Source organism: Acipenser ruthenus, chromosome 35 (assembly GCF_902713425.1).
Source record: "Acipenser ruthenus chromosome 35, fAciRut3.2 maternal haplotype, whole genome shotgun sequence".
NCBI classification, from domain to species: Eukaryota; Metazoa; Chordata; class Actinopteri; order Acipenseriformes; family Acipenseridae; genus Acipenser; species Acipenser ruthenus.
In genome coordinates this window covers 9,612,720-9,635,817 of record NC_081223.1, presented here as the reverse complement: position 1 = coordinate 9,635,817, position 23,098 = coordinate 9,612,720, and the positions used below count along the sequence as shown (strand labels likewise).

Below are 23,098 nucleotides of genomic sequence, written 5' to 3'. Positions count from 1 at the left end.
GTTTCCTTAATATTTGGTTGAAGTTTATTGTTTTCTCTAAAACAGTCCTGTGTGTCGATCAGTTAGGAGAGAAATTGGTTTGTTCATCTCTTTCAGGTCCTTGTTGTTCTGCTCCCAGGTAAGGAAAGCTCCTGTTTGATATATTTCCACTAGAAACACCAGTGAGGAAGGGCATGGTGTATAAGCACCATGTGAGATGGGCAGAGACCCGATGATAAGATGCCGTGCTGACACTGGTAGGCACATAGTCTCACTCCAGCCTTCTGACTGCTCTACCCTTGAGTGGGTGAAAACCTTGTGTCTTACAGCACCCTGTACTAGTTTGTATTGTATAGTGGAATAAGAGTCATTAACAGTAAGAAAAAAGAATATGATACTAGAAAGAGAGATAGAGTGCTGGACTGAGCATCAAAAAACTGCATCTCCCAAGAGACAATGCAGTTGTAGTTAATAGGGACTACAAAAATGGATACCGTCAAGTAAACTACAAGTCCCAGGAGCACTAGGGGTTTTTCTAAAGGTAAACCAGCACAGCTGCAGGTGTTTAACAGGTGTTCGTTTTGCAGTGGTTCTGCTGGTTAACAGTAAAAGGAAACGGATTCCTTTGTTCGGGTCTGTCTGGGGGAGACTCATGGTGCTGGCGGTTAGTCTCGGAGAGTGAAGGCGAGTTGGAAAATATAGAAGAGTATTGGTAAAAGAGTTTGAAAACTGGTAAGTAGCTTACTACCCAGTGGGTGAGAGAGGGAAGTGAGCTGTCAGAAGGGAGACAGGTGTTCTTTTGTTTTGTTTGTTTGTGTGTGGTTTTATTTTCATTGTGAAAACAATACTCTGAATAAAAATACAGGCAGCGCTCTGTTTTCAAACGGATAACCTTGGTTCTGTGTAATCACTGTCCATGCTGACGAGGAGGAGGTTCCTGACATGACGATCGACCAGGTACTTGGCTGTCGCAGTATGCATGAACATACAGTGCGAGTATATCAGATTCATACAGCAACCACTAAGATATTTAGCACCGAATAACAACTGGGCTCTGTGAATGTTCATAGTGTATCCTGACTGCTTTATCATGCTGTGTGCTTTACTGGGGCTGGGGCTGTACTAATGACAGGCCCTGGTTATTGTCCATGTGTTCATACAAGAGCCTTACCAAGCACAACTGTAATAATAATAATAATAATAATAATAATAATAATAATAATAATAATAATAATATAATCTTGAGGTATTTGTTTTTCCCAGGTGAATCTGTGAGTGCTCAATATGGAGCTGCAGAGAAGTTCATTGTAAGAGACTGGAGTGTGTCAATGTCTCGCCATCACAGAGACAGCAGCCTGCACCGTTGGCTGTCAGAGAGTCAGTCCTGATTGCTGTGAGAGGAACGGTACAGCACTGATAAGGGACAGGTCTGACTGCTGTGAGAGGAATGGTACAGCACTGATGAGGGACAGGTCTGACTGCTGTGAGAGGTACGGTACAGCACTGATAAGGGACAGGTCTGACTGCTGTGAGAGGTACGGTACAGCACTGATAAGGGACAGGTCTGACTGCTGTGAGAGGTACGGTACAGCACTGATAAGGGACAGGTCTGACTGCTGTGAGAGGAACGGTACAGCACTGATAAGGGACAGGTCTGACTGCTGTGAGAGGAATGGTACAGCACTGATGAGGGACAGGTCTGACTGCTGTGAGAGGAATGGTACAGCACTGATAAAGGACAGGTCTGACTGCTGTGAGAGGAATGGTACAGCACTGATAAGGGACAGGTCTGACTGCTGTGAGAGGAACGGTACAGCACTGATAAGGGACAGGTCTGACTGCTGTGAGAGGAAGGGTACAGCACTGATAAGGGTTTTGGTCTTTTTCATTGTACATCATGAGTTGGATCCGATATGATCAATACAAAGGTCAATAAAACAAGCAAGAACAAATCATATGTTAAATTAAGTCAGTGGTAATTAGTAATAAAACATTTACATAAATTCTGTTATTCTTCAATTTAATGAAGCTAAATATTTTACATTACAGTGGACCTATGTGTTAACTCTCTTTGTTTCCTTGAATAAGCATAATAAATCAAACAAACATGACAGATATGCTGATGTTCTATTAATATCTTTCTTTGTGTCCTGGAATATTGTGATTTGTATTGTGAGTTTGTATCTTGCATAATTCAAGCACTGCCTAAGCATAACATTGTGTTGTATTTGGGTGACCCACAATGCCCAGGTGGAACTCTTTCAAACACTAAGCTTCCCTGGGATTGTTTCTCAGTGCATTCCCCTAGAATTAGAAGTACCTTCTGATTTTGTTTATGACATCACGGATAAAACAAATACAGCTGTGAGCAAAAGTTTTGCATCACCCTATAGAATTAACTAGTTTTGCTTCATGAAGTCGCATGAAACCTGCTGAATAATGTTACGTTAATATAATGAGTTACATACAAACAGCTTTGTAGTTTTCCGTATACTTAAAGATAAACTGACAACAGTTGACAAATGTGACATTTCGAAATCTAACATGAAATACTGTAGATCATTTTGTAGTTTATTTGATTACATGATGTTAAATAAAAGATCTAAAATTATGTTCATATAGTTTATTTTGTATTTTTATGATGTCTCAATCCTAAAATTCTAGGTGATGCAAAACTTGTCGCCATAGCTGTAGATTGTATAGCTTCATTTATGCACAGAATCACACACAGTTGATGCCAATTTGATAGACTCCCTTTATGAAGTAGCTCTGAGAAACCTGTCTCCTAATCCAAATTCTATCAGTCCCTTTTCAATAGCATTTTCGATGGACCACGGCAGGTCCAAACTCCTTATAGTCGCTGGCCGTTATCCACATCTGTTTGAAGGCGGTGAGGCAGGTAATGAACGAGGCTCCGATCCACGCAGTATATTTTCTCTCTGGAGGTGCAATCACCTTCACGGATACCTCAGACGGGATCTGCACCCTGATCTCCTTCAGCATCCGTTCCTCCAGCCCTGGGAACAGGGTGGATCCGCCACACATCAGCACGTTGGAGAAGAGATTTCTGCGCACGTCGCTGTCGCATTTCAGAATGCTGTTGAAAGTCATCTTGTGCACCCCGGGGGCTTCCACTTGGACCGAAGCAGGAACAAAAAGAGCTTCGGGGGCTCTGAAAAGCTGATCGCCGATCTTGATCACGTTCCCGTCGGGCAGCCTGTACTCTCTCTGGTTCTCCTTGGGCTTTTTTTTAAGCTCCATCGTGAGATCAACGGCGACGTAGCACAGTTTCTCCTTGATGTCCTTCACGACTTCTTGCTTAGCACAACTCCCAAAAGAATGGCCACTCTCCTGTAGGAGCTTTATTAAATAATCTGTTATGTCCCTCCCCGCGAGGCCCAGTCTGAACGTGGCATGTGGTAAGCAGTATCCATCATATATGGGAACAGTATGGGTTACACCATCCCCACTGTCTATTACCAGCCCTGTAGTGCGCCCTGAAGCATACAGGGCCAACAAAGCCTGCACTGACACATACATAGCAGGGACCTTGAAGTTCTCGAACATAACTTCAGTCATCATCTCCCTGTTGGTCAAAGGGTTCAGGGGTGCTTCGGTTAAATGCACTGGTCTCTCGCTTGGTTTCATCTTTAGCTCGCATTCATAAAGATGCCTCCAGATTTTCTCCATATCGTCCCAGCAAGTGACAAAGCCCTGCTCCACTGGGCACTTCAGGCACAGAAGTCCTCGTTTGGCCTGGGCTTCGTCCCCGACATAGTATTCCTTGTGGCCGGCCCCAAGCATGGTCGCTTTGGCTTTGGCTTTGGAGTGACCCACTATAGATGTGATGACCGATCTAGGAACGCTGTCACCCGCTACTCCACATTTACAAAGCCCTGAACCGTTGTCAAAGATAACAGCTGGGACTTCCAATATTTTTGGGTCAAACATGTTGGCTTTTCGAGTTCTTCAAAATTCCCCTCTGAAAAGAAAGATTTGCAAAAGGTTTTGCTTGATGTTATGGGCAGATATTGCTGTCGCTGTAAAAAAAAAATTCCTTTGTGATGCACTGTTAGGTCATAATACAAGCACTGCTGGCCATGGTAACCAATTTACATTGTGACGCACTGATAAGTCATGAGTTGGTCAGAATGATGTGAAAATTGTGGGATGTTGTTAAAAATCAATATGGGTTGGCCCTGGCATTTCTTAAATACTTACAGTACAACTTTCTCTTTCTACGTCACACCGTAGAATGTACAGCATCACACACATTACCACATAACACAAGTTATTTTCAATTAAGTCAATGCATTGATCCCATAAAGCAGTGTGGTGTAGTGGTTAGGGCTCTGGACTCTTGACCGGAGGGTTGTGGGTTCAATCCCCAGTGGAGGACACTGCTGTTGTATCCTTGAGCAAGGTACTTTACCTAGATTGCTCCAATAAAAACCCAACTGTATAAATGGGTAATTGTATGTAAAAATAATGTGATATCTGTATAATGTGAAATAATGTATAATGTGATATCTTGTAACAATTGTAAGTCGCCCTGGATAAGGGCGTCTGCTAAGAAATAAATAATAATAATAATAATAATAAAGTGAAGCAAACATTAGTATAAGTTCTGGACATCACATTATTATTATTATTATTTCTTAGCAGGCACCCTTACCCAGGGCGACTTACAGTTGTATACAAAAAATACATACCAAGAATTACAGTACAATTAAGAGCAAGATAGGAAATACAATGACTTCAGTCCTAATAAGAGCAATGTAATGTATTGTCAATTGATTCTCTTATAAACCAGTCGATCATTACTTCCAAAATGTTGCATTAACAACGCTCTGCAGCATAAAGACACAGAATTACAATTCTTGTCTCATTTGTCTCAATTATAGTTGTATCATTAATTATTAGGTTCGAGGTATTGATTTTAAACCACAAAATGCAACATTTTCCAAGGTTACATGGAATGGAAAACTTTTTAGAATTATAAGGGGGGTGGGGTCTTTATTTAAGTTACTGTAATTCGTAAGTTAAGAAATCAAAATAAACACAGTGTAATTATAGAGACAGAGACAATGATAGCATCAGCTGTCTGAGTTGCTGTCCCCTGAGATTCTCTTTGTAAAATAAATACACCCGATAACATGGGAAAAGGTAAATAAACAATACTATATAGCTAGGGCTTATTTTTTTGCTATTTTAAAGTTTTCTGTAATTTGTTTTATTTTATTTAAGGCTTCCACTTTTTATATACTTTATTATTCATTTCTTAGCCAACATCCTTATCCAGGGCGACTTACAATTGTTACAAGCTATCACATTTTACATTATTTCACATATCATATATTTTTTTACATACAATTCCCCATTTATACAGTTGGGTTTTTACTAGAGCAATCTAGGTAAAGTACCTTGCTCAAGGGTACAGCAGCAGTGTCCCCCACCTGGGATTGAACCCACGGCCCTCTGGTCAAGAGTCCAGAGCCCTAACCACTACTCCACATTGCTTCCCTTCTACTCTGTACAGCTCCACTGCTTAACTTTTGTCAGTCACCTCAACACCGCTCTTCCTGTATTCACGTGTCTCATCTCGCTTCAGTCTGGGTCTCTCCTCTCGATCTATTACAGGCGATTTTTACACTCGGCTCACCTCTCTCTCAATCAATCAATCTGGTTTGAATGAACACAGCACACACCTAATTATAACTGCAGTGCAATCTTTTAGACAATTAAATCCATCACAATATTGTTTCCTTTTTGTTTCCGTTAATTTGAATTATTATTTCATCTATTAATCAGAAAATGAACACACTGTTTTGTTAGCCACGGTAATTTTGTGTTAAATGCGTTCTGTTATGTTTTCTGAACTTGCTTCGCGGACCCCCAATAACGTGTCGTGAACCCCCAACGCTGCATTAACGGATTGATTTTATTAACACATTTAATTTGAAAATCACTTGCTACTAAAGCTGTCGTTACTATACCGCGAGTTCGATACAACGGAGGATTTAAAACAGAATTACAAATTGTGGCGAAATGTAAAAAAAATGCCTACACACAAACACCCAGAAGAATGTATCGGTCACCATAAGGATTTCTTGTGGAAGGCAACAAAGGAAAGAAGGTACAACTTAAGTGTGCAAGTGCTGTCGAATTACTATACATATTGTGGCAGAAGAAAACGCCCAAGCATTTTAGAAAGTAACTGAAAACAATAATTGAATATACGAATGCAACTGGAGAGTGGCTGCCCGCAAGGAAAGCGCTTTGCTGCTGATCCAGGTTGCTCAGCAGGGTAGTTTGGCTGCAGTGATTTCGGCTGGAGAATCGGGAGGCGCTGGTTCTGGGCTATACATTAGCTATACATTGCTTGAAAAATTTATCGCTTTAATGTGTAAAGGATGTAGTCACTACACTGCAATTGTGAGGATTAATTATGCGTTTACATTAAAAGGGGTGCTATTTAAATTACAAACGGGTGATACACAGTACTGAACCAGTCAGTTAACAGTACGCCTTTTTAAATCAGTGTTTCATATTTTGTCCTGGTTATTGTAACGCCAGTAACACGATAAACTTCATTTACATTGCTGGGCTGTTACTAAACAGTTTCATTTTCTGTTATTGTTATTATTATTTGTTTATCCAAGGCGACTTACAGAGACTAGGGTGTGTGAACTATGCAGCAGCTGCAGAGTCACTTACAATTACGTCTCACCCGAAAGACGGAGCACAAGGAGGTTAAGTGACTTGCTCAAGGTCACACAATGAGTTAGTGGCTATTTGAACCAGGGACCTCCTGGTTACAAGCCCCTTTCTTTAACCACTGGACCACACAGCCTCCTATAAGTAATGCAAGCAATAAGATACACTTTTCAAAACACCTTGTAGATTGAACTGCATTGTTAATGGAAGACTGTAAATATGATTCTCACAGCTGTGCTGGACATGTTTGTTTTCTGAACAGTTGTAATATAATTCTTAGGTTGTTCTGGTTATTTTAATGCCAGCAATGAGCCAAGTGATGTCTAGAAACATTCTGACAGGTTTGAAGTGTCTTCAGGTGCGTTATTTACTATTGCTGACACTTGCATCACGATTTCTGTTATTATCTCTGCCCTTCTGTGTGGAGATGTTCCATTCGGTCACAGCAGAGGGGTCACTAATGAAAACTTGCACAACAAAACGCAGACCGCAGACACTTCAAACAGAACACTTGTTCTCAGATCACAGCATACCGACCTATATTTCATGCAGGTTTGCGAGGGGCCAATATAACAGCCAGCCACAAACCTGCAAACATCACAGAGCTTCAGGGTAGGTGGGGAATGTATTACAGCGAACAGAAAGAAATGACCACAAGCATTTCTAACACGGCTTAAGTCTCTCTTTATTTTAATTGTTTACCCGTTCAGAGCGATGCCTCGTTTACAAGGGGGGCGTGGAAACAATAAATGTCAAATAGAAAGACAAATACAATACAAGCAACATAGTACAAACATGTGTGGTTAACACTTAGACAGTAGCATACAGATATTTTTTATTTATTTCTTAGCTGACGCCCTTATCCAGGGCGACTTACAATTGTAACAAGATATCACATTATTTTTACATACAATTACCCATTTATACAGTTGGGTTTTTACTGGAGCAATCTAGGTAAAGTACCTTGCTCAAGGGTACAGCAGCAGTGTCCCCACCGGGATTTGAACCCATGACCCTCTAGTCAAGAGTCCAGAGCCCTAACCACTACTCCACACTGCTGCCCTGCAGATATCTAGAACAGCATAAGCAGGGCGTGTCTGTTTTCTCATGTGGACTGGAGGTAAAGCATTGGCAGGAGGTTCTTCTAAGCAATTCCCACAGGGGATATTTACAACTAGACAAATGATCAAATTCCATCTTCAAACTATGATGGAAAGAATGCCATGTCTTCGGGATTTGATAAGCAAAACATATTATTCTCCCAAGCGTGTAGGAACCATTGGAATAGCCAAATAACAGAATCCTGAGAGTGTAGCTGTAATCAGTGCGAGTCCTTTTCACCAGAGCATTCAGGTAACACGGTTCCACGCCTTCAAAAACCTGGACTATAAAACAGTACCAATGCCTATAGTTTTATTACACATGACAATGATGTGTCAGGAGGGGGCGCTCTAGAACAAATCTGCAACGTGAATTGTACAACACATCAAGTTTACGTAGAGACTGTTTACAAGCAAACTTAGAAATATCATCACCATAATCAAAAACTTGAACCTACGATTGAGAGAAATATATTGCACACAAGCATTTCCAACACTGCTGAAACAGTGAGGGTTTGCTTTCACTACGGGTATGTGAGGCATATTTCTTGATTGTGTTTTTCGAGGGTTAAAATCCACCATGAATTTCAAGTAAAAAATATATTTCTTAATAAAGGTGGAATCGAAGGTTCTTAAATAACTGTAAATATGTATAGTTACTTAAGACCCATTAAATATGATTTAATAATATAACATGCCAGTGCTTATTGGACAGATAAAGAAAAATAAGCAGACAATTAAAAAGTATCTTTGTTCAGAAGTTACAACATTAAAAATCAAGACTTGAGCAAAACTCCAGAACTGATAGCAAATATTACATAAGTGTATATAACATCGCGTAATATCGGCAAAAGCCTTTAACACTGGTGTACAGGGATTTTACGTGTGAGCAGGGCCGCCGAGAGCCGTCATGGTCCCCGGGGAAGGTATGTCCCGATGCCCCCCACCCGCCCCACCCCATGGTACTACATTCATCAATCATCCGACTTTGTAGTATACTGGAGTCTAAACCAAGCTTCTAAACCAAGCAATGATACTTGCAATCTTAGCAGTGTCTGAGGAAGATCATTCAACCGATACAGTATTTTGATAATGGGTTTGAAGGAAACTGTCAACGACGCGTAGAAGTTTCAATATCTCAATTAAAATCTGCAGCAGGATAGTTTACTCTTTCTCAAAGTAGTTATGTTTAAGTTATTTACAGTATTCACACTTTTTTTAGGTAAGTGAATAAATATTTTTTGTACAAACTCCACGTGTATATTGATTAATTGGAAGCTTACTTAACATCAAATAACATACGTTTTTAGCATAAACTAGATGTTAATGGTGTTGCTATACACTATTTTATTTATCCAGTGCCAAAAATAAACCACTCATCTCTGCTCTTAACTAATAACCTGTATTAGTAAATATATTTGTATTTTAAGCAATATAAGCGATCATTCTCTAATTGTGTTTACCACCAGCTGAAGAAAGTACTTTATTTATTTTACACGATACAATGTTGCTGACAAACTGCTGCACCGCGCTGTTTTGAACAAATTCTAGATCTTAATAATAGAATAGTTCATACTGTGGTATATATTGAGCAACTTTAGGGTTCTTTTAAAGTTTTTAAAAGTCTTTAAAAAAATACATAAAATTGCTGTGCCTTTTTTCAGCTTTTTGGTGTAGTAAAATATGAAATGCGAAAGTTCAAATCATTGTGTGAAAGGAAGTGTTTGACAGTGCCTGGATACACAATCAGTGCAGGGCTAGTTGTTTTATATATATATATATATATATATATATATATATATATATATATATATATATATATATATATATATATATATATATATATATATATATTAAAAAAGGTCCCCCTTCATCAGGGCGTTGGGCCCCGGGGAAAATTCCCCGTCCTCCCCGCCCTCTCGGTGGGCCTTTGCTCGTCCATTACGAAGAGCCATATATTCAGCGATTGCCAAAAGCTTTGCATCACCTATAAAATGAACTACTTTTGCTTCATAAAGCCGAATGTAACCTGCTCAGTAATGTTAAGTTAGCATATTTAGTTACATACCGCTTTATAGTTTTCCATATACTTAACGAAAAGCTGACACATTTCAAAATTCGAACTCTAACTCTAATGACGCACTGCTATATGGCTTCCGGTAAAGGTTTGCGATATCATTTTATAATTATTTTTTGATTACATGTTAGATAACAAAATCAAAATTATGTTCATATAGGGTTATGTTGAAAGTTTACCTAATTATGTTAAAGATACAACACGTGCAAGGATAACAGAATAAAGACTGCGCTTCCAGAGAATAGTATTTTATTTTGCGTGGATGTAAAATCCCTGTACCCCAGTGAGCCTAGGAATGAAACGAGGCACGTAGGAAGCGCTGCATAACACAAACGAGAAGAACATCATACCTGCAGAAGAAATATTAAACACGATCAAAACAGTTATTTGACGTTTGGAATTAAACGTTACAAGCAGAATGGCGGCACAGCGATAGGCTCAGAATTAGGCATGCATTCTGCAAGCAGTATGGTAAAGGCGATTGATCTGGTATTGTCATTAATGAAGCTTAACTCATTGCTATTTATTTATTTATTTGATTTATTTCATTTATATAGCACCTTACGTCATAGACCCCAAGATACTTTACAGAAAACATAATACACACAGCATAATACAACTTTAAAATAGCATTATTATTATTTATTTCCAGGGCGACTTCCAATTATTACAAGATATCACATTATTTTTACATACAATTAACCATTTATACAGTTGGGTTTTTACTGGAGCAATCTAGGTAAAGTACCTTGCTCAAGGGTACAGCAGCAGTGTCCCCCCACCTGGGATTGAACCCACGACCCTCCGGTCAAGAGTCCAGAGCCCTAACCACTACTCCACACTGCTGCCCTATAGCATAAAAAGGATTATAATAAAAAAGACTATTTTAAATAAAAGTAAATACATTTCCAAACGTATATTTAAAAAAAAAACAACTCTTTAACAAGTCTATTACTCTTGCCCTTTGGTAGCAGGAAGCTGTATTCGATGTGTATTGAATGCTATTATAAATCACGCTCGAGAAATCAACAGTTAAGGATTAGTCGACAGTCTTCTCCTCAGTACCGATCCTGTGCATAGCGCATACAGCACTATATTCTAATTTTACAAAACAAAATTGCAAAAGGTACACACAGATTTACAGAAGAATGACAATAGCTCGGTATCGGAGCAGCACGACCCAGGACCAACACTAAGAATAATTAAAACATGAAAATAATAAACTTCAATGGTATTTTAAGCTATCTGATCTGTTACAGTGAAGCGTTTCCAAACAGAGGAACAAACAGGAAGCAACTACTTTTAAATGAAAACAGGTAGCATTGCAGTCATTTATTTGTAAAATTATTTGTTTTAGAAAGAAAATGTTGCTCCTCCCAGGAAAACACTGGCTGCAAATATCTAGCGCTACACAGTTAGATTGCACAATGCACAGGATCGAATGCAAGTTTTGAGGTTGAAATAAGAGCGCATATTTCAGGCGTTAATTCCTCTTCGACACACAACGCATTGCGGCTATTATTATAATAACCGCCGTGAGAAATGAAACTATCTCCAAGCTTCTCATCTGCAGCAAAGAGAAATCAACGCCACCGTGTTCTGGAAGAAAACGAGACCAAACACAAAAACACAATTAAACATCACAAAAGACGATCATTAATCACGACGTCACTCTCATCCAATCAAAATGCCAGATTTCACAACATTCCAGCACATTGTACTTGCGCAAGTGTCGTCTCGTGCACGGTAAATAAATAAATAAATAAATAAATAAATAAATAATAGCCCACAGCTCCCTTACCAATCTTTGTCACGCTTTTGCTCATATTGCGCCCGCTCTCTGTTTCCACTACACAGGTACACGCGGCCCCGCTGCTCCAGACCTCGCCCGGAATTGTGATCTGATTCCTGATAAAGTCCGAAGTGGATTCACTGGAATCTCCGGATCCGGAGTCGGTCAGTCCGTGTCGAACACTCCCCGCTATGTCCCAGTAGACGCGAGCCTGCTCGGATACCCCGAACACCAGACACACTAAAGTAGCGGAACCGCCGGACTGGACTTCCCCGGCAGAGGGGGAGAGGATTGCAATGGATGGGGGTCCGAGAGAGTGTTCTGTAAAAGAGATAATAGGACTTGTGTGTGTATAGTTTACATTTACAAATTGCTAACGCTAAAGAACTAGCTAGGCTAAGGTTCAGTTATATATTAACGGCTGCAGGCGTTTCAGCCGTGTTAGTGTTAACTTGCTTTGTGAATATATAGTGTATGAAAGGTATTAAACTAATTTAACCCCATTTTTACCAAAATGAGTTCCTAGAACCCCGGACATATTATGTGTGAAACGCACAGCGCTTACAGTAGAATGCATTCATGTTATTCTGTGTTGACTGTGAAAGGACATGGGTTTATTATAAATATTATACATCGATATATATATATATATATATATATATATATATATATATATATATATATATATATATATATATATATATATATATATATATATATCGATGTACAATTGCGCCAAAAGTACACGCGAGAAGACCATGATAGAGGATCAAATGGACCCTATCGCGTAATTTCCGCATGCGCATGCTCAGATCAATAAAGCGTGCAGATGAACAAACACCCAAACGATCCAACTGCAGCCGAACAAGAACACGTAGAAATGTACAGCTCCCGCGTGAACTTAATGGAATTCCCCAAATGCTGGCCTCGTGGTAATTTGTAGTTTTCCATATAAATCAATTGATCAAACAATTACAATGTCTACTCACTTTTTACAACCAGAGTGGATCCGTTGCCAAAATGCGCTACTGGCCCGTTCACAACAGCACAATAGTACGTGCCCGAATCGCTCGCTTGCAGGTTGCTGATGGGGAAATTGCATATCTTCTCTGCTCCAGCGCTGCCGTGGCTTGCCGGACTCTGGTTCGTGTATGGAGTCAGTACAGATGTCTCCGACTGGAATCTGAGCCACATTACCGTGTAGCAGAACCGCGTCAAGTCCCCGAGATCGCAGGACAAGTTAACTGAGCCCCCGACCTCGGCTCTTACCAAGGGCGGGTATTGGACTACCACCGCCTCGGCAGCTGCAAGACAAATATAATAATAATAATAATAATAATAATAATAATAATAATAATAATAATAATAATAATAATAATAATAATAATAATAATGTGATATTACTGTAGGAAACGGAATCCAATGTGTGTTATCACGGTTAAACGTTTTCATCGGGACCGTCAGTATTCACCCGGTAATATTCATTTAATCACACTTGTGTTTTTGTTTCTACTGTTTTCCATAAGATTGGTAATTAATTATTCTTTAGTTAATTAGCAGACGCTTTTATCCAAAACGATTTACAGCGACTACAGGGGTGAAGTATGCATCAACTGCTGCTGCTGCTGCAGAGTCACTTCCAAAAGGACCGCGGTTGCACGTCTCATCCGAAGGACGGAGCACACAAGGAGGTTAAGTGACTTGCTCAGGATCACACACAGTGAGTAAGTGGCTGAGCTGGGATTGAACTGGTATCTCTTGATAACAAGCCCCTTTCTTTAACCACCGGACCAGCAAGCCTCCTAGAAACACACTTTAAAACTCCGATGCAAGGCTTTTCAAACTCTCACACTGTTATATTCCACAATGTGCACATGTTTAGTGTTTTTGAACTTGTTTATGTTTTGTTGTAGTGACAAAAAACATTGTGGACATTTTGGAATACGCCAGTGTGAAAGCTTGACAATTCTTAAATTAGGTCAATATTAAATAATCTGAAATATAATTTTCTTTTTGATAATTCAGGAACGGTAAACTAAACTGGGTAGACACTGAACTGCAAAAAATAACGTATTTTTAAGGAAAAGGTGTTTCAATGGAGTATAATTTTTATTTATTTTTTTAGTCGCTGTCGGAGTCGAAGATTAGGCCTATCTGTCTCGTTCGCTTGGTTGGTGCTGCCGTTGGTGGAGGATGATTGTAAATCTTCACAGAGGCAGATTTAGAACATAAGAACATAAGAAAGTTTACAAACGAGAGGAGGCCATTCGGCCCATCTTGCTCGTTTGGTTGTTAGTAGCTTATTGATCCCAGAATCTCATCAAGCAGCTTCTTGAAGGATCCCAGGGTGTCAGCTTCAACAACATTACTGGGGAGTTGGTTCCAGATTTGTTAAAAGTGCCTAAAAACACGAATTGTTGGTGTTGTATATATATATGTATAGTGGTAATGGTTAGGGCTCTGGACTCTTGACCGGAGGGTCGTGGGTTCAATCCCAGCTGGGGTACACTGCTGCTGTACCCTTGAGCAAGGTACTTTACCTAGATTGCTCCAGTAAAAACCCAACTGTATAAATGGGTAATTGTATGTAAAAATAATGTGTACAAAATAATGTAACTGTATGTAAAAATAATGTGATATCTTGTAACAATTGTAAGTCGCCCTGGATAAGGACGTCTGCTAAGAAATAAATAATATATAAAGAATAAACACGCGGCCCTTCTGATATGAAACAGGATGCCCGCTTGCTGTGTAAGTTGTAAGGCGATGTGTTTGTTGAGCGCCTCTCAGTTACTCGGAAAGAAAAATGCTCAAACAAACCGCAGGTGGACAGGATGGCGAGTAATGGAAAATATGTCTTGTTTCAACAATAGCAGACAGTCCAGCCTTGACCATCACAATCACGGACAACAGCAGTGATAATAATAGTAATGTTGTGATGTTTCATTTTATCTTTGTGTTTGGTCTCCTTTTCTTATTTATTTAATTGATTTCTTAGCATACGCCCTTATACAGGAAGACTTACAGTTGTTAAATACCACAATAGAAACTATCACATTACACAATGTCACATTACAGATAAGAGCAGTTACAAAGTACAGTAAAATCAGTAGAAAATAAGAGCAAATTCAAATAAGAGAAAAATAGAGAACACAGTAAATAATTATATTTAAGAGCGAGTTCGACTAAGAGCACTTAACTTAGTAAAAATATTTCCTTATACGAGTAAATTCAATTAAGAGCACGTAGTAATTAGGATAAACAGATAAGAACGATATCAAATCAGAACAATTACAAAAGAACCTGAATACGATTACCTTTAAGAGTAAAATCAACTGCAAGATTCAGAAAACAGTTCTAATTAAGAACAGCAGTAGAATAAGGCAAGGTATGGAGCAGTTCAGTGCAAGTACAAGCTGATGCAAGTACAGGTACAAAAGTTTTGCATCACCCTATATAATTAACAAATATTGCTTCAGAAAGTCGAATGAAATCTGCTGAGTAATGTTACGTTATTATATTGAATTACATGCCGTTTTGTAGTTTTCCATCAAATTTGACATTTCGAAATTGAACTTGAAATACTGTACTATTATAACTTCTAGTAGACTTTTGCGATATGATGTTGTAGTTTTTTGATTACACGGTCTTAATAAAATATATATAATTATGTCTCAGTCCTAAACCTCTAGGTGATGCAAATCCTTTGGCCAGAGCTTTGCAATGCAATACATATTACCTGGTAGAATGAGAGAAGAGAGGAACCCAAAGGCGAGGAGGCGCATGATGCCAGCTGTACGGCAGAGCACTGAGGTCACGAGGCTTGTGCTTCCAGCGCGTCGGGGTCTCTGATATAACCCCGAGTCCACAGCGGGCCAGCCGCGTGGTGAAGAACTTCCTGTCGATACCGCGCTTATAAACAGCGCGTTTCACACGAAGCAGAATAAGAACATGCAACTTAATTTCTCATTGTGGATTCCTGCAACACGGTTTCCAGAAGCTGCATTTCTGAAGCGAGGTGCCCTCTGATAGATAGATAGATAGATAGATAGATAGATAGATAGATAGATAGATAGATAGATAGATAGACAGATAGACAGACAGATAGATAGATAGACAGATAGATAGATAGATAGATAGATAGATAGATAGATAGATAGATAGATAGATAGATAGATAGATAGATAGATAGATAGAGACTGAAATCCTGCACATATTTTGTGCTGTAGCTCAAGAGACACAAATATCCTCTTTGCACAACACGAACTTCAGACACTTCAAACAGAACACTTGTTCTCAGATCACAACTTGCCGGCCTATACTTCATGTAGGTCAACCAGGGGCTGATATAACAGCCAGTCACAAACCTGCAAACATCACAGAGCTTCAGGGTAGGTGGGGAATGCATTTCTGCGAAGAGTTTTTCTCTTTTTTTTATTCCAATGTTATTACATTTTTGCTTTAGATTCTTTTAATTGTTCTATTTCTACAAACTGTTACTATTAAAGTAATTTTTACTATTATTTTAACACCGCTTTTTAGCGCCCTCTAGCGGCTACTACATCCAACGTCCATTAAAGCGCTTGATTCGGATCTACTCTACCTGTTAGGAGGCTAGTAGAGAGAAAAGCTCACGTGGTTCAATCATATAACTCGTAAAATGAAAGATGAGGGTCGAAAACTAGAACGGAGATCTAAACTGCACATTTATTACAGCGCATGGAAGGGCCACCTGGTTAAATATAGGAAGGCTCTGGTGTTGGCTTGATCACAATGTTATTCTAATAAGAATTGATTGTACTTGGCATTATCAAAGTATTTTCTTCTTTGTTTTTGTACCAAAATGCTGCTTCAGGGTAATTTCAAAGTATGTAGATTTTGTGATTTTATATTTACAATAGTGTGCATCATACTTCCAGAGTTGAAACATTATTGTGCACAGATCTGATCACATTGATCACAGGGACATGGCTACCAGTCCAGGGGACCTGATGTCTCCTCACAAACTCAATTCCATCCAAATAGCCTTACTTGAAAATGACTGCCAGGCCCAGAGAAAGGGCGTCAGATTTAGAAGGGAAAATTTAGAAAGGTTTGAAAAAAAAAACAGAAAAATGAATGCAAGGAATCTGCATCACGTGCAAAGCTTCGCTCTGTTAACTGGCATTGCACTGAAGACTCCTTTCCAAACATGCTCTTTCACATGGTATGGAGTGATCGATTGGAAATTGCGTTCATTCTATCTATTATGCCATTCTATATGTTCTTTATGGAGACGCGAATTTTCAAGAAGTAAGCCACTAACAGACATTGCTTTTCGCCATCAAAATAAGAATTTAGTAAATTAATATTTTAAACTTATGGGATTTTACAGTATTTTGACAGTAAATACTAATGATAATAAAATGTGTTCAATTCTGATTTCAGAAGTCCCGAATCAATTGATAAAAAAAAAAAATCAGAATTTGCCTATTACATGACACTGGCACAAACACTAACCCATCCGCTTCTTCTCTTTTGACGCCTTTCAACAAGAAAGTTGTTTTGGAAACCCACGCTTTCAACAGCATACAGAATGTATTGTAACATGTCAGGTTTCTATGAAGCAAGACAGTGTTGAATGATCGAATTCACAGTTTATTGGGGTACTGAGCAGAGAATTCCTGTTTGGGGCCGGAATTCACGCCACCAAAAAATACTAAACCCTTTCTAACTAACCCTATCGATTTCGCAGCAGACTCTGCCCGGTCTCTGTCACAGGCTCATGCGCGCTCTTATATAAACTCTCCTCATTTCCCGCCGCTGTCCGGCTCAACCAATAAAGTCCATGCTCTGCAGCCCCCTTTTCCAGCCGCTAACTGGGAAAAATAGAGCATTGTCTGAGCCAGAGCATCCCTGGACAGCAGCAGCACGCATTCACACACTCGTTCACTCCACCTGCTGGCTTGACCCGTTCCCATTACCATTAGTGCCGTACGCATTATACACTGTGCATAGGCCTTTTGATTTGCAAAATTTCGTTTTCGTAAGTGTGGAATCGCACGCAGCGGTCCAGATAATATGCGTACCTGCCGTTTTTATTAATTAAAAAATCCCAAATATTTTAATAAATGCATAAAATTGCGCATAGAAATTTTGCTGCACAGAGTGCCTGCCTCTCCTAAAACTTCCACTAACAACTGCATCTCCCAGAATACAACGTTTTCAGTTACTAGGAAACTGCCCCCCCAAAAAAATCCGCCCAACAAAACATTATCCAATCTCTGGCTAGCCCTGTTGCCTTGCAGCCAATCACAGTAAGAATAAGAAAAATTTGAAGCGAATCAGGTTGAAGCGTAAACACCCCAGTCCAGGTACAAATCCAACTGGAACCATCCTCAGAGGCAACCGCTGAAAAAAGGTGCCTATAATATTATACAAACTGTTTTATAATGTATTAATGCATTTCCTTATTTTATTTATCTGTATAGCTTCATATTGAAGTTTTAACATGTTCACGGAGTTTAAGAATGTAATGTTAAAATAGAAGTTCTGTTTCTGTGCTTATCTTCAGCATCTGTTTCTGTGTTTATCTTCAGGATCTGTTTCTGTGCTGATCTTCAGCATCTGTTTCTGTGCTGATCTTCAGCATCTGTTTCTGTGTTTATCTTCAGGATCTGTTTCTGTGCTTATCTTTAGGATCTGTTTCTGTGCTTATCTTCAGGATCTGTTTCTGTGCTTATCTTCAGCATCTGTTTCTGTGTTTATCTTCAGGATCTGTTTCTGTGCTGATCTTCAGCATCTGTTTCTGTGCTTATCTTTAGGATCTGTTTCTGTGCTTATCTTCAGCATCTGTTTCTGTGCTTATCTTTAAGATCTGTTTCTGTGCTTATCTTCAGCATCTGTTTCTGTGCTTATCTTCGTGATAACCCCTATGTTAAACAATACATGGAAAACAAAAGGGGTCCTTTGAACTTCAAAAGTGTTGTGTTAGAGTCACACCCATCATACTCACTGCTAGTCAAACAGGAACATCCTTTATTTACTTTTAGTACTATAACTTATACTTACACAACACAACAGTGCCATCTAGTGGCCTTAAATCAGATTGCTCTGATATATTAACTAACAGTACAAAAGGGACCAGATCTCATCCTGTTTTCCCAGTCCCTGTGTTCAAAGCTACTCTGGGACAGGTCATTTAATGATTAAGTTTTTATATGAAACTTTAAATTTTACAATAGTGGCGACCTGCCACACATACAGAACCATGCTAACTGGCATATTTCATGTGTTCCTTAATCATTATTGTCTTTAGCCTACTGGATTGGATATTAAGCCGTCTCCATTATAAGCTGATGAAACATCTCACGGATAACAATCTGCTTGAATCTCTGCTCCGGATTGTAAATGATCTTCTGCTCAATGCTGATGCTGGTGCTCCCTCTGTGCTTGTCCTCCTTGACCTAACGCTTTTGACACGATAGATCATGGCATTCTTCTTGACCACCTTCAGAAGCATGCTGGGATCTCTGTACTGTTTTGTGTATTATGGACCTGTATAATTGTTTGGTTTTCAATAAAGGCTTCATTGGTATTACGCCTGCGAAATCTCTTTCTGAAAACATAGTCCTTGGTTCTGAAGATGTGTGAGCCCATTTCCCTTCTGGTACAGATGATAATGCTGTCTCAGTGGATGAGTGGCAGACAGAGGGAAGGTCTCCACCAGGGACACGAGGGAATTCCTCTCCACAACCTCATCTTCTCCTCGCTCCTGAATCACCTACAGTGAAGGCTAACGTGCTTTGTTTATAAATTATGTGGTTAATACTTTTTGTATATACCACAAAAAACTATTAAGCTAATTAAAATGTATTATCTTCACGTTTTATCTATTTATTGCATTTATATAGGTCTTTTTATACAAAAGTATCCCAAATCACTGTACAGTACTGTGACAGAGACAGAATGATTCTTGGTGATAAATCTCCCTCCCGACCTGTGAGGGCGCTGTGTAAAGGGAACAGAGTGCCCTGGACTGGATGGCCTGACAATTCATTCCCAGGGTTAGGCGGAAGTTGGTCATCTAGAAAGGGGGCGGAGCTACAGTACATTAAATCATTGACCCAGAAGGGAAGTGATGTGGCAGCCGCGGATTGGAGGAGAGGATGCAATCGTTAACCAAGGGGGCGTGATTGACGGTACATAAGGGGACGTAGCGAGGTGATCTGTTCCTTTGTTATGTTTACAGACGTACCCAAAGGACCGTGAATTATACCGTGAGTGTTTGTTTGTTTTTGTCGTGTCTAATTATTGCTTGTTTGTTATTATTAGACAGAGAAACACGTACTGGGAGCTGCTGCTAAAGGCCAGCACAAACCTGGACAACACTGCACTGTTGTTCACCTAACAAATTGTATTTCACCACTTGCACGTTAGCACTCACTCTGGACTTGTGGCCGTGTTGGTAAAATTCTCCTTCATAGAAGGTGTCTGTGAAATCTCATTTCTGATGTTTAGTATTTTATTTTTAAAGAAATGTAAGAAGTCATTGCAGCTGTGAGAGGAGCCAATGTCAAGGGCAGGACTATTAGAGAAGGATTAATTCATTTATCTAGGGTAGCAAAAAGAAATCTAGGATTATTTTTATTTGTTTCAATTAAATTAGAATAACATTGTGATCAAGCCAACACCAGAGCCTTCCTATATTTAACCAGGTGGCCCTTCCATGCGCTGTAATAAATGTGCAGTTTAGATCTCCGTTCTAGTTTTCGACCCTCATCTTTCATTTTACGAGTTATATGATTGAACCACGTGAGCTTTTCTCTCTACTAGCCTCCTAACAGTGAGAGTAGGTCCGGATCAAGCGCTTTAATGGACGTCGGATGTAGTAGCCGCTAGAGGGCGCTAAAAAGCCGTGTTTAAATAATAGTACAATTACTTTATAGCAACACAGTTAGGTTTAGGGGTGGAGATTATGTTTAGGGGTAGAGATTAGATTAGTTGTAGACATTTAGGGGTACGGGGTAGATTTAGGGGTTAGTAGACTAGTAGGTACCTACTGGCCCATTCCTATGGGATGATTTTTGCTTGATAACGTCCCATTCAATCGACTGATCTCAATCGGATCGGCTGGTGCATCAGCCTCACTTCCATGATTCCCATCAGGGGAGATATTTGAATAAACAGCCAGCGCCGGGGCCCTGCTGGGCTGCACCTTGAGCCACAAAACAGAGTAGCAGTGCCCGGTCAGGTCTCCGATATCACACGTGAAGTGCACTGTGCTCCCGACCTTGGCTCTTACTACGGGCGGGTATTGGAATACTGGAGAAACTGTAATAATAATAATAATAATAATAATAATAATAATAATAATAATAATAATAATAATAATAATAATTGGATTTGAATAAGAAACACAATGTCGGTGGACACATGAATTCAATGGAATGAAACTCTTCCAACGTTATGTTTGTATTTATATTTCTCTAAAACTGATTATCTTTATGTTAATAAAAACAATCAGATGAACTCGTTGGCTTAACATTAATGAAAGTTTAGGCAACATACATTTTCTTATTCTGTAGCTTAAAGATCTGTAATTTGGCTCACATGACACCGTTTCAAAAAATACATTTTTAACAATGTTGTTCCATAATTATAAACGTGTGTTTAGTTGTATAAAGGCTACGCATTTTTGGATAGGTTCTAAACAATTATTCTAAAGATATTTAAATACCGCCGAGTTTTAAATAAATGTTTAAATGACAAAGTTTATGAACAACGGTGTATATTAAGTTACTGTTAGTAGAAATATGAAAAACTCATATGAAATTATTATTATTAAAATGGCGTGATTAATTATTAAGTGTTTGCAGTTTATAAAAAAAAAAATGGGGTTTGTTATGTTGGGTTTACTGTGTAATTTGGGTTTGCCTCTGTTTAGAAATCATAACTGTGAAGCTATATAGTTTATCAGTTCAATACATGTGTAGAGGGCAAGAAGGACACTAAGCGTAAGTCAAGTCCAAAATGTAGGGTGTTGAGTAATATTGCTTAGGATTCATATATAAAGCTAGTTTTTGGACACAAAAAGAAACAACACAGTTTAACTTAATAATAACTATTTATTTATTTATTCAGAAAATGCCGTTTTTTTGTTGTTGTCAACCAGTAGCTTATATTGGATCCTGCGAGGACAGAGCTCCCTGCGCTGCAGTCAGACATTGCCTTTTATCACTAATCTGCAGGACCGTTTTTGTTAAATTGTATAGTCCCCACAGAAATCAGCAGTAACATCTCCTAAAATCTGCAAAGAGAAAAATATATGGTCTGCAGCAATGACTGTTCAATGAAAAACAGCGTTAATTGGTATTAATAAATCAGAACAATAATGTTTATGCACTGCTATACTGACACGTAACAGCAAAGCAGGTACCAAAGCAGGTAGGGGTAATTCTGTGTTTTTTCACACAGCCTCGGGGGACTATTTAATAGTTTATATTATCCTCAGTTTAACATAAACTAAATCTCGTCCCAGCGTGTAACATACAAAATGCCGCGTAACTGTGTTATATTTATAGATGAAGTGAAAAAACTAAAAAGATGGCCCAATAATAATACTAATAATAGCCTAATAATAAACACCGCAATAAAATATTAAATAGTATTTCAGACCGCTTTGGTTTCGTTGTGGTAAAAATAAAGATTGAAATAAGAGGATAACGGCAATTGAGGCCTATTCAAGTGAGTCACAGTAAATCATTGTTTTAACCTGAAAGAAAACCACTTGTAAGTATCGTAAATATTTCTTACTGACTTGGAAAAATGACACAGCTTTATTTTCTGAGATGATAGTATTAATATTACTCGAGGTAGATATCCATGTGCTTGAAAGGGTCGCGTGCATTGTTTGTTTGTTGTTTTGTTGCAAATTAATCATGTTATTATTTGGATCCAAACACGTTCTAATACAGACGTCTCCAGCTGTTGTCGAGGCAATTCTCTATAATTAGAGGTCGGCACGGGTACCCGAAGACCTGGGTAAAACCCGGGTTTTAAATTACCCGACGCTACCCGAGTCTGTTTTTACTATCCAGGTTTCGCTTTATTAATTTGAGAATTTAAAGAAAATGTAGAAAATATGACAATACAGTTGTGCGCGGGTATCTCACCGGCGTAATAAAGACAACGTTAAAACAAGCTTTTACCCTAAGACTTAACTGACAGGATATCAGTGTTTGACAGAAAACAATAACACACAGCGAGCGGCAAGTACACCTCAATAATAAGAACTTCAGCGACTATTCTCAGGAACTAACTCGGAAACAAAACAACACAGGGCTCTACAGCGCGACTCATTTGGTCACATATGCGACTAAAAATGTGCTTGTGTGAACGTAAATTTTAATTTAGGCGTACGTGCGCCACTAAAAATTCCTAAAGGTTGACCAT

The 23,098-nt window shown here is 39.0% G+C and overlaps 2 protein-coding genes across 2 annotated transcripts; both read right to left on the bottom strand.

The window, feature by feature from the left end:
• Positions 1–2,790: 2,790 nt before the first annotated feature.
• LOC117969527 (actin, clone 302-like) lies at positions 2,791–3,930 on the bottom strand. The gene has a single exon (XM_034917389.2). The coding sequence runs from the start codon at positions 3,928–3,930 to the stop codon at positions 2,791–2,793; it is 1,140 nt and encodes a 379-aa protein (XP_034773280.2).
• A 6,618-nt stretch (positions 3,931–10,548) lies between these two features.
• Positions 10,549–15,690, bottom strand: LOC117395115 (immunoglobulin alpha-2 heavy chain-like). Its single transcript, XM_059007814.1, has 4 exons — positions 15,405–15,690; positions 12,655–12,969; positions 11,675–11,986; positions 10,549–11,472 (listed from the first exon to the last, which is right to left on the bottom strand). Exons 1-4 carry the CDS (start codon positions 15,448–15,450, stop codon positions 11,357–11,359), a joined length of 789 nt encoding a protein of 262 aa, XP_058863797.1. The 5' UTR covers positions 15,451–15,690; the 3' UTR covers positions 10,549–11,356.
• Between the last annotated feature and the right edge of the window lie 7,408 nt (positions 15,691–23,098).